Here is a 10,884-nt window from a genome sequence, read left to right as displayed (position 1 = left end):
ACAGTGCGACGTAACTGTACGTGCAATCTGTTCTAGGCTATTAATTTTCGGCATGACGTGGGACCAATATGTTTCTAGGGGTTACAAGGGTTACAGACTTTTGGAAAACGAACAATCGTAAATCGTGCCGGCGAAAATGGCACTACCAAAATTGGCCGTCAGTGATGCATCGGTTGGGAGTGTTTGATTTATTTTTCAATTTTCATTGATTTACAAAATTAATGCTTGACTCAAATATCCGGACGATTGCTGGGTTCTGGTGCAAACGAGGAACAGTTAATTGTGATTTATGTACAACAATATACAGTTTAACTTGTATTTTAACAAGTGTAATGGCAATTGTATAATCTATCTTCCTTTTTTACGTATATGAATAGGCTCCTACTACTGATTACTTATCGCCAACGATGGTTCGGTTAATAAGCCGAACCATCCTCCAAATAAAGCTAAACATTATTTATTACGTACGAAGGTTCACGCACACGTCTGTGAAAAATATTGATTCTTCTTTAACGAGCTATATTCAACGAATACTCGACGTATGTCTCAGGCCTGTAATATTGTAAAAGCATCTCATCCCAACACATCTTAAACATTATCATAAATAATATGGATACACTCAAATTGAATTCATTTACATCATCCATCAAAGTCTCTTAAAAATGAGAATTTATTATTCTTATTCACGAAAAAGTCCTCTCATCGCTAAGCATAGTGAATATTTTAATGTCTTTTTTAATTTCACCATTCCCAGACAATGACAAATTGTTGTTGATGAAAAAAGCTGCGTCTCTTGCACGACGGTTCATCATCTCTACGCAACTTGTAGCCTGGTGCTAACGACATAATGAATATTGGGGCCTGTTTCACAAGTTTCATGTAAATTTGACTTATAGCAGTAATTATATATTCAAACTCATAACAAACTACAAAATTCAATATTTAAATCATAAGAGTGCCTTCAGCTATCTTCAATTATAATATGAACCTTTCAGAAAGCAGCAACGTTTTTACACAGGAAAAACATTATCCTCGGTCTTCTGACAACCGCAGCAAAGTCCCGCAGATTCCTTTGGGTTAGCTAGAAACACTTCTACGTTACCTAGAGCATTCTAAGCGGTCTAGAGTGCTGTCGACTCGGTAAAGGCTGAAGCCAAAACGAATACAAAAACTTTATTACGTTAATACAATTCTCAGTCTATAATTACAAATCCAAACTGGCAAGGCCAGATGTTTTTGGACGAAATGAAAAAAGTTTCATTGTGTCAGCTACAATTGAACAATACGGTACTTCGTAAGGTCGCCGAGCTTCGCAGCGACGCAATATGGCTTCCTATTTACTTCTGTATTAAGAATTTCGTGCGTTTCGAATATGGTATCGTCGGAGTTTGAATAAAAAATATTTCTTTTATATTAGCTGCGATCGCTGGAGAGGTTAACGAGTGCGTCGAGTCTTCTGTAAATGTTAAATGAAAGAACTTGTTAGTATATGGCTATGCTTCTTGTTTCTACCGCCTTAGATTAATCTCCATCTTCACAACTATATAACTCAATATTTAAACAAATATCATGTTTGTATTCGCTTTTCAAATGTCTCTTACAATAAAGACAATTCAATTCACTTTAATTTTTAGATTGTGGCTCCATCGTTGGCAGACGATGATTTCGCCAATGTCAAAGTTGAAAGTAAGAAAAGTTACCGTAATTTTTTATGGGTCTAATATTATCTATGACTGTTGAGCGGTAATAAAGCAATGGCATAACAAAATAATCGAAAACACTATACATAAATTCAGAATAAGAATATTATGAATGTATAAAAATATTAAAATTCCAAATATAATAAAATAAATACAGAATACAATTTTGTTGTAATAAAATTGACAAGGCCCGACAAAGACATTCAAGATATCATTGGAAAAGCAAGTACTATTTGTATCTACCAAAGAGTTCTAAGATTATTACTTTTTAATGTCTTTGGTATAAACACATTATATTATGTTAAAATCTCAATATTTTACAGTATGACAATCTCATTCACAAACTTTATAATTACTAATCACTGTATAATACTAATTTACTAGTAACTAATCTATTGCTTTAGCAAAAATAATAAGGGACTTGACGTTGTCTTGGTATTTAATTTATTAATAAGCCATACCTACCTTCTAATGCATATAGGTTAGTGTACGCGAATGTTGACATAAATATATAATTATCTCAATCAAAACCCCTTTCTATAATAATACAGCACGACTGATATTAATCTAAATGTAATCAGAAAATACTTTTTTATACCAATTTTCTTAGAGTATTTTTTCCTAGCATAAATAACATAGATCACAAATGTATTCTGATATTTTGCACCAATTCATACTGAGACAATACCCTGCCAATCTGACGTCATCCAATACATTTCGAACGGACCTCTCGAAAACACAATCCTTTGACATTTTCCTCTTGTTATCAATAAAGGAACCCAATTTTCGTGGAGTCAGTCGGCTCGCAGACACCAGCGGAAAACTGACACATCATTACGTGACCCAACCTTTTGACACCTAAGATATTATAATGTTACGAGAGAGAGCATTCATGTCACGATCATTTTCCTTAGTGCTGTTTGTAGTGCGTGCTTGATCGTTATAGCGTGCAATGTTTTGAAAGTAACAAGGAATCAGAGGCTAAGCATATAAGATTCCTGCTGGCTTCCGTTTCGTAATGCAATCCAAAACAAAATTGTAACTTATAGTTTTATAAAAGCTGCCAGGGATGCGAGAGGCTAATATATTTAGTAGTATTAAATATTCCATTTCACTGTACAAAACTTATCACATATAACTTATAAATGTAGTTAAGCATATTTATCAATTCAGGCAAGACTGGTTTCGTATGAAATCTATATGATATGATATGATATGTAGTAATATAATTGAAATCTTTATAAAATTGCATATTACTGATTTTTTCTCTTTAAAATACATGCTCACTGTTTAGCTGTAATTCAAGTAAAATCTAATTATCATTAGAACGATTTGCTGACCGGACTAATGGATATGTTATCGGGTGCCCTATCGGAAACTTTTACCCTTTACATCGGCAAGAAATTAATAAATACTCATCAATAATATTGTATCATCTTCATCAATTAACGAAGTGGCGCAGTGTGACTAATAGCAGAAGGCTAGCATACGAGGAAATAAATCACCTGATGGTAAGACTTCAACACTTGAATAATGAGTCAGAGGTTTCGTAAATCACACCGGTAAGGTACACTGTTCATCAGTCTAACGATTTTAGTGATTAATTTCCATGCCATTTATCCATGTAGTTTATATAATAATAAAAAATATTAGACATCCGATTCTGAAGTCTCCTTTCCTGTTGGAAAAATAATGATCTCTGGAAACGCTGGCTTGTATCGAACTTGCTGGATGGTAGTAATAAGGAAATTTCTCTGCGTAACCAAAAAAAAAGGTTTACATGTATCAATTTAACAACTTCGATCCTTAAACCTAACAAATCACAGTCCATGTAATCTACAGCACATAATAGATTACTAAAAATACACCGTCATGTAAAATAACCAAGCAACAAACTTGGCAAAGTTATAACAACCTCGGGGCCCGTAAATTTATTGACAAAAGCGAATTGAACATTATTCAAATCCAAACTGTTATCTAACGTTAAGAAACTTGGCCCATCCGCCGAAACGTCGTATTTTGCGCAATAATAAATTATTTACTCACTCGCGCGAACTTCTCGATACATTAATAAACTCACGGCTATTTGTCTTCATAATTGTTTCGTACAATATTATTACACTCTACCTTCAGGGCCGACATTATACGGGATCTAAATTGCTTTTTTCTATGCAATAGGGTGGTTGTTTCGAGTCGGGATTACGCAAAGACGACCTTTAGCTAAGGGCGGTTTTTTCCGCCTCAACTCTTTGGCCGCGGGTAGTTCTTTAGACGTTTTCTTTCCCCTTGCAAAATAAAAAGAGTAGAACTCGCTTTTGTGTACACGCCGCTACAAAAGCAAGTGTGGAATAAAGTAGCTATTTAATAACCTTTTATTGGAATGCTTTAAAGTGAGTGTTGCATGCATTTCTTATAATAGTTTTCACAATATGAAATTTAACCACGGCAGTGATTGTTGGTATTGTTTTTTGATTCAACTTAGAAGGCCTATTTGAGTTTATTTTGTTCTGCATTAAGTGGCCTTTTAACGACTGGTAAGGCCTGTTTCACACCGAGTACATGCCATTCGTCACATAAATGTAAAAATCGACCAAATACAAAAAATCACACTCTAATATATGCTCCCAAATAAATAGTAATAAAATCGGTACTATCTACATTAGCTGTTTAAACTTTTGAAACAGGCCATAAGAGATTAAATTTTTTATTTAATTCAAAAGCTATATAATATGTTGCGCCTATTGCTATAACGGATGGTATACCCGACTAATTACTCACTAATATAGAGTTGGCGTAACCAACATTGTTTTCTACACAGTTTAATCCTCACTTTTACGATGTTTCCTTACCTACTATCGACTGTTAGCAAAGTAGTGTTGATTCGGTCGGCCAGTCCGTTCCCTAGATTCGGTCAGAGTCGAACACAAAGAGCATGCACCTTTAGCCGAGGACAAATCGATCTATTAAAAGCAAACGTCTGCCTCTCATCTCTACCGTTTGTCGAATTCGAAGTTACTACATAGTGTCGGTTTCTAGTTGCCCCGCGCTTCGTTAATTGATAACGTTGCTGTAACAAACGTTTGCTGTGTTTAACTTATTTGCTCGTAGATAGAATGTGTTTCGATGCTTGAAAAGCAATTATGTCTAAGCGACAAACATACGGAAAATGAGATATTTATATTTGGAATCGCCAGAGTTTTCTCCTTTATTGGATATACTTTTTGTAGTTGTAGGGCAATTTTATATTATGAGACTGTATTGTTATAGAGTAAATTGTTTACGTGTTATGTTTTTTTTTTAATCAAATTTTCAAATCGCTCATAAAAGATTCCTGAATGTCGCTTAGATATGATTGCCTTATAGCGTCTGTTTCTTTGAGCAATATTAAATAGTTATAATTATATATGCGAAAGCTTTAAAAGATGTGAGTATGTGTTAAAACTTAGAAGTAAACGCAGAAATCACTGGACGACTTTCTGTGTTTGATACAAGGATAAACTAAATCATGGACTTTTATATAGAGAAATAACGTAACATGGCCTCAGCCGTGAATAAAACTTCGTTTTCTGTATTCTTATATGACAAATGAATACAATTCATGTTAAACTAATTTTCAATATTATAATAGAAAAAATACTGAAATCTCAGTAACTACTCAGAACAATTCAGTCGAAATCATATTCAATTCATTCTTCCAATCTTCACTATTAATATCTTTCTAATCGAAATCGAATCAATAAAAATCTAAATTATTTAGACCTTTGATTCATTTTCTTATCCAGTATAATTCTGAGAACATTGGCAGAGGAGTAAACAAATATTTAAGACAAATATTCCATTAGGCAACTAGATAGTAAAACTTTTATCTGCATTGCTCAAATACGTCTGGACTGCTCGTAGACAATTCTCTATAATTATTGGAATAGGGGAATAAAGGACTCAGCTTTGCCAAGGTAGACGAATTCAATGAACTTTGTTCTTTAAAATGGGATAGTAAATTTTTAAAGTACGTTTTTAAATGTAATATTAGTTTCGCGGGTAATTGCTTCTAAAATATGAAGTGTCTAGTAGACTTAACCATATTTCTCTTTTTGATACTGGCACGGGAAATTGAACCCACTACACCTGATGGTAAGTAGAGTGGGGTCCAACAGAATGTCAACTGACGAGAGATGACTCAATCATGACGGCCTGTTGGTCAAAGTACCATTTGTAACTATGGAAAGTTTATGCGAAAACTTGAATTGACATTTAAAAAAAAAACTTGTTCTAGCTAATTACTGCTATTACAAAAATTTATAAAAATAACCTTATTTACAACGTAATGGGAGTTAGTGTCGCAAAGCTTACAACCCCTTCGTTAATTTAATCAGTATCAACAGTGACAAAGTCGCTTCGGCCAAGTTGTCTATTATTTATTATATACCATCAATTTATTCCGCGCTGATGGATGGATGCGGGTGCAAACGAGGGTCGCGGGTGGTGAATTTATTTCAACGCTTAATGTAATTTGCCTTGACGAAGATTCATTATGTTCACCTGATGTACATGTTTTGAGGGTAGAATTTGGATGTACTATTTTGAAGGTGTTTTATATTGATTGTCTGAGCTATTTTAGGGTTCATACAGACGCTATGAACTTATTGATAACCAAAGGTGTATAATTCAACAACCATTATTTTCTATTGGTGCATCTTCAATGTTGTAAATATTAATTATTAATAAATATTAATACCTATAACCTTAGCAATGAATGTCAAGGATCGTAATGTATTATTAAGTAGCCTCTTAATGAAAAATACGGTCGTTCTGTACAAAAAGATATGCTTCGTTTAAGTACGTTTTTAATTAATATTTCAGACTTATACCTAGATATCTTTTTTTCAGTGTATGTAGAACACAAAAGATAATTACTACGTAAATAAAGATTATTACTTAGTATTCAATATTTTATTCAGTAGAATTGCTTGACGTCATTTGTATTTGGTTTTAATTAGACTGGTATAGTTGAGTCGGCTGACGAGACACATCATCTCTCAACAGTCGCCACTTTATCTGGACCCCAGTCCACTTACCATTAGGGGCAGTCGGTTCACTATGCCGTGCTTGTACCAAAAATCTCCGTAACTTAGAATGAAATGATATTATACTATTCCACTTTTTAATTTCTATACACGTCAAAGTAATACAGATAACAAATCGGAACCTTTCAAACTCAATTCATAATAGCGAACGTAACCAAAGCGATGATTAAACTGGAACATTTGAAAAATCACTTTCTCGCGCCTACGTTACAACGGTTTAATGGCATTTGGGAAGTTGTGACAACTGATATTTATTAGTGCCGCCGTATTGTTGTCTGTGATATATGGGGAGCCATTACGCCACTACCTACCACCTAGCTTGACGTGGAATTTCATTTAAAGAAGGAGCGGCCGTGCGCCCCGGCTTGCTAATTTCGCGCGTTATGAATCATTTTTATGAGACAACCGCATTTTTGGAGTCTATAGTTCATTTGGGTATTTGTCAATTTATACTTGAATATTTTGTACGTCTACATTGTTTAAACAAGTAGGTCATTATTGTTGAAGCTTCGAATAGGTGTTTGGAAGAAAGGAGATAGTGGTTGGATATATTTTGTACTCAACCCTCCAGTGGCGGAAACGATAACACGTTTTGGCCGCTGATAAAAAAAATATAAACAAAATCCTTAAAAACGATGCAACTACTCTACATTGGTGTGATAAGAACATCTTGAGCTCTAAACTTATGTATACAATTACCTTCCTTCCTCTACGAGAACCTACTCTTATGCCAAAATTATTCCCAAAATCCGCAAAACACCCAAGCCCCCAATATCACAGTAAGTTTAGTCCATTCTGTTGCGAGCATAATTCCACTCCGGACGCGGCTCGCAACTAGGAACCACGTGATTTATTTTTAAGCGGGTATAAACTGGGTTTTATTTGCATTTAGGTGAAGGATTAAATTCGGAATTCGGTTCTTTATATATTTTTGGTGCGCCTCGATGAAATTATCTACGAGAAATAAAGGTCCCAAATTAATATCTAAAACAACGGGTTCGGAGAAAGAAGTTTCAATGTTGTAGTCCCTTTTTGTTTTTACGGGGAAAGTGCAATTATGATTACTATTAGGCTTCAAGGGTAGGTAGCTATGATGGGGTTCATGACCCAGTATTAAGTCTACCGTTGTGACAGAAAACGTCGGGCAACCACTGAGTTGAGACCGAATAAACTCTGCATTAGCATTCTTCGGCACTTACATAAAGAACGAACCTCACATATACGCATAGTTTCACCACTTTTCCCAAAGTGGTGGATAGACAATTATTACGTATTCACAATTAATAATTATAATTAATCACATTCACCACCACATGTTATAACATAAGATGTTGTTATGTTCTGTCACTTCTTATTATATTTTATCCCTTTTGTCTGCTTTAAGTTTCTACTTATATACCTAAATAATATTAGTAACAAATATTATTATTTTTGCCGCTGTACTAATATATAAATTTGCATGCTGTGGTCTCCTATAATTGAAGAGGCACGTCACATTGTTAATTATACCAATATTACGACATTGTATTTATTATATGCCGTGTATCCTTTGTTGGAGGTCCTTAAATATTCTCGCACATTTCACTGCAAAGATTCTAACCTATTATAATGGTAAATGGCCTGGTAGTTTACTTACGTGTACTTTTACCTCATTGGCGTTATGGCTTTCCGAAATAATTTGATATTATATATTCAACTTTTGGACGTCATTCATGTCTCAACCCACATCATTTTCTGCGGTAACTCGTAATTGGCTTATGTATTGTGTTCGTTTCGTTATAATTTGTTGGTTATTGATAGCTGTATTTCACCCAAATAAAAAAAGAAATATCATTTTAAGTAAACGATATTTCATACAATATATAATGGAAGGTCCGGTATTCCTTTGTTATACTAAGGCATTTTTGTTGTTTAAGTAAGTTTACCTTAACATGGGTAACTGGAACTCCAAAACGTAGTTTATTTATAGGAATCTATACATATTATAAAACAAAGTCTCCTTTTCTGTCTTTCTGTATGAAATCGATTTTCTCAAAATCAACTGAACGGATTTCTATGCAATTTGGTATGGAGATAGTTTAAGACCCTGGGAAGGTAATAAACTACTTCCTATCCCGGAAAATATATAGAGGGTTTTTATCCTGGAAAACTTCTTCACGCGGGCGAAGCCGTGAGCAAAAGCTAGTATTAAATATTGTTAGCAATTAACGATATTATTATTTTACTTCTTATAATATAAATAATTGCTTACGTTCTCTTTACAAAGAAGTTATTTGCGAAAAAAAAATTAACGTTATCATCAAATATAGCAGTTAATAATTATAAAAGTAATAAGTTCAAAGTACACGACAATCAATTGATCACATACTACATTTAGTATTATTCCACGCTAATCCGAAGCAGTATAAAGTTCATATATAAGAAAAAGTATCGTGTTTCAAATGTTAAGTATAGTCGGCCATCGTAAACTAACACCTGTGTTGTTAGTGCTTTAATAATTAACCCGTTAAGTCTTCAGACTTAGTTTGCTTACGTCCAAATACTTCGTTAAACACAAAGTAATGTATATAGTGGTTAGATTGTTTAAGATACTAACTTTAACTTAAGGAGCTGTATAAATAATAAAAATAATAGTAATGTATGGATAGCTTGAAAGCGAATCTATGAACAACTTAATTATTACATATCAAATAATCAAGCAGAAAAACTTGTTTATAAGTCATGTTTCAGAAATTCGTATAATTTTTAAATCATAATATAACGCATTAATAAAAAAACACCCTTATTGATTAATAAATTAAAAATATTTCAACATGGATTTAAAATGTCATATCGACAGACCAACGAACCCCACGCTCCATGAATTACTGTTCTAAAAAACTTTTAAAAAGGGAATTTTGGATATTGACATAAAAACTAAAATGGAATTTTGGATTTTCAGTCTTGATTATTGTTTGTTCTAATCGCTAATGTCCTCATCATTGATGTCTCATCCTCTCTCAATGACCTTCCTGAGCGGAGGTTCGTAACCTGTTAGTGGCTTGCCCTCAGCATGGTCGCTTGATTTCAAGGCTTGCGAGCACCTAAAGCCCTCACCAAACAGTCCAGTGTGTTAGTATAAACCGACAGTTATCGGGCTAACAAGCCGTTTACTGGTGGTAGGTCTGTCATATGTGACATTCCGCCTGGGTAGGTGTCAGCGCAATGTTTATATCTGTTATCAAGCAGCAGTGTGTAGTCACTGTTGTGTTCCGGTTTGAAGGACATTGTAACCAGTAACTACAGGACATAATAAGATTTAACACCTCATGTCTCAGGATGACGAGCACAGTGGAATATCAAACAATAGTATGTAATTCAACGTGCTTGATGGTGTTTCTGATGTTTATAGGCGGTCGTATCGCTTACCATCAGGCAAACGGCAAGCTCGTCTCGCCATTCAAAGCAATTAAAATGTAATGTTATAAAAAAAATTGTTTGTTACAGGAACAATCCCACAAATCATACCGTCCGTTGACGGTGCTCACGTTTCGATGGAACTACGCTGTACACGGTCTGCAGCCAGCGGGCTACCATCTAGTCAACTTGCTGCTGCATGCCCTGGTCTCCTTGCTGTACTATAGGTAAGCATTTAATTTAATGGAATAATTATCAAGCTAGTACATATAATATCATGATACGCAATCAGCTTTGTATGTCATGACATACAAAGCTGATTGCATAAAAAAAATTAAACACTAACCCCCTCATTCGTCGACGTTATTTAACTAAGGACGGACCGTTGCTGTGATAACAAGTCTATTTCTCAGTGCTGACGGCATGGCAACCCTCGCAGTGCGTAGACATAGGGCTGTTGGGATTGGCTAATATTGAGATACAACTTGAATCTAATTGGCTGTCAGATAAATAAAGCTGAGAAACAGGCTTGTTATCATGAATCATGTACACGTGATAATATTACCTAAATGTCTATCGAAGGCGTATTAAGTAGGTACCTAATGGTGTATTTCCAAAGGTTGTCCAGAGATCATGACTTTTAGTAAAAAAAATAAAGTGCACCCTATAAGTTCGATTTGAATCTAGAAATCTGCACAGTGAAA

General features: G+C 34.4%; 1 protein-coding gene across 1 annotated transcript in view; it reads left to right on the top strand.

The window, feature by feature from the left end:
- The window catches only part of LOC119190187 (protein O-mannosyl-transferase Tmtc3-like), a 135,174-nt gene that overhangs the window by 103,604 nt on the left and 20,686 nt on the right, over window positions 1-10,884 (top strand). Inside the window, exon 2 of the mRNA XM_037441489.1 lies at window positions 10,271-10,407. Coding sequence (XP_037297386.1) covers window positions 10,271-10,407 — 137 coding nt within the window. The remainder of the gene's footprint in view (window positions 1-10,270; window positions 10,408-10,884) is intronic.

The sequence above is a fragment of the Manduca sexta genome, chromosome 22 (genome assembly GCF_014839805.1).
Source record: "Manduca sexta isolate Smith_Timp_Sample1 chromosome 22, JHU_Msex_v1.0, whole genome shotgun sequence".
Taxonomy (NCBI): Eukaryota; Metazoa; Arthropoda; class Insecta; order Lepidoptera; family Sphingidae; genus Manduca; species Manduca sexta.
Note: the sequence above shows the minus strand (reverse complement) of the source record. Positions and strands in the feature narration are given on the sequence as shown.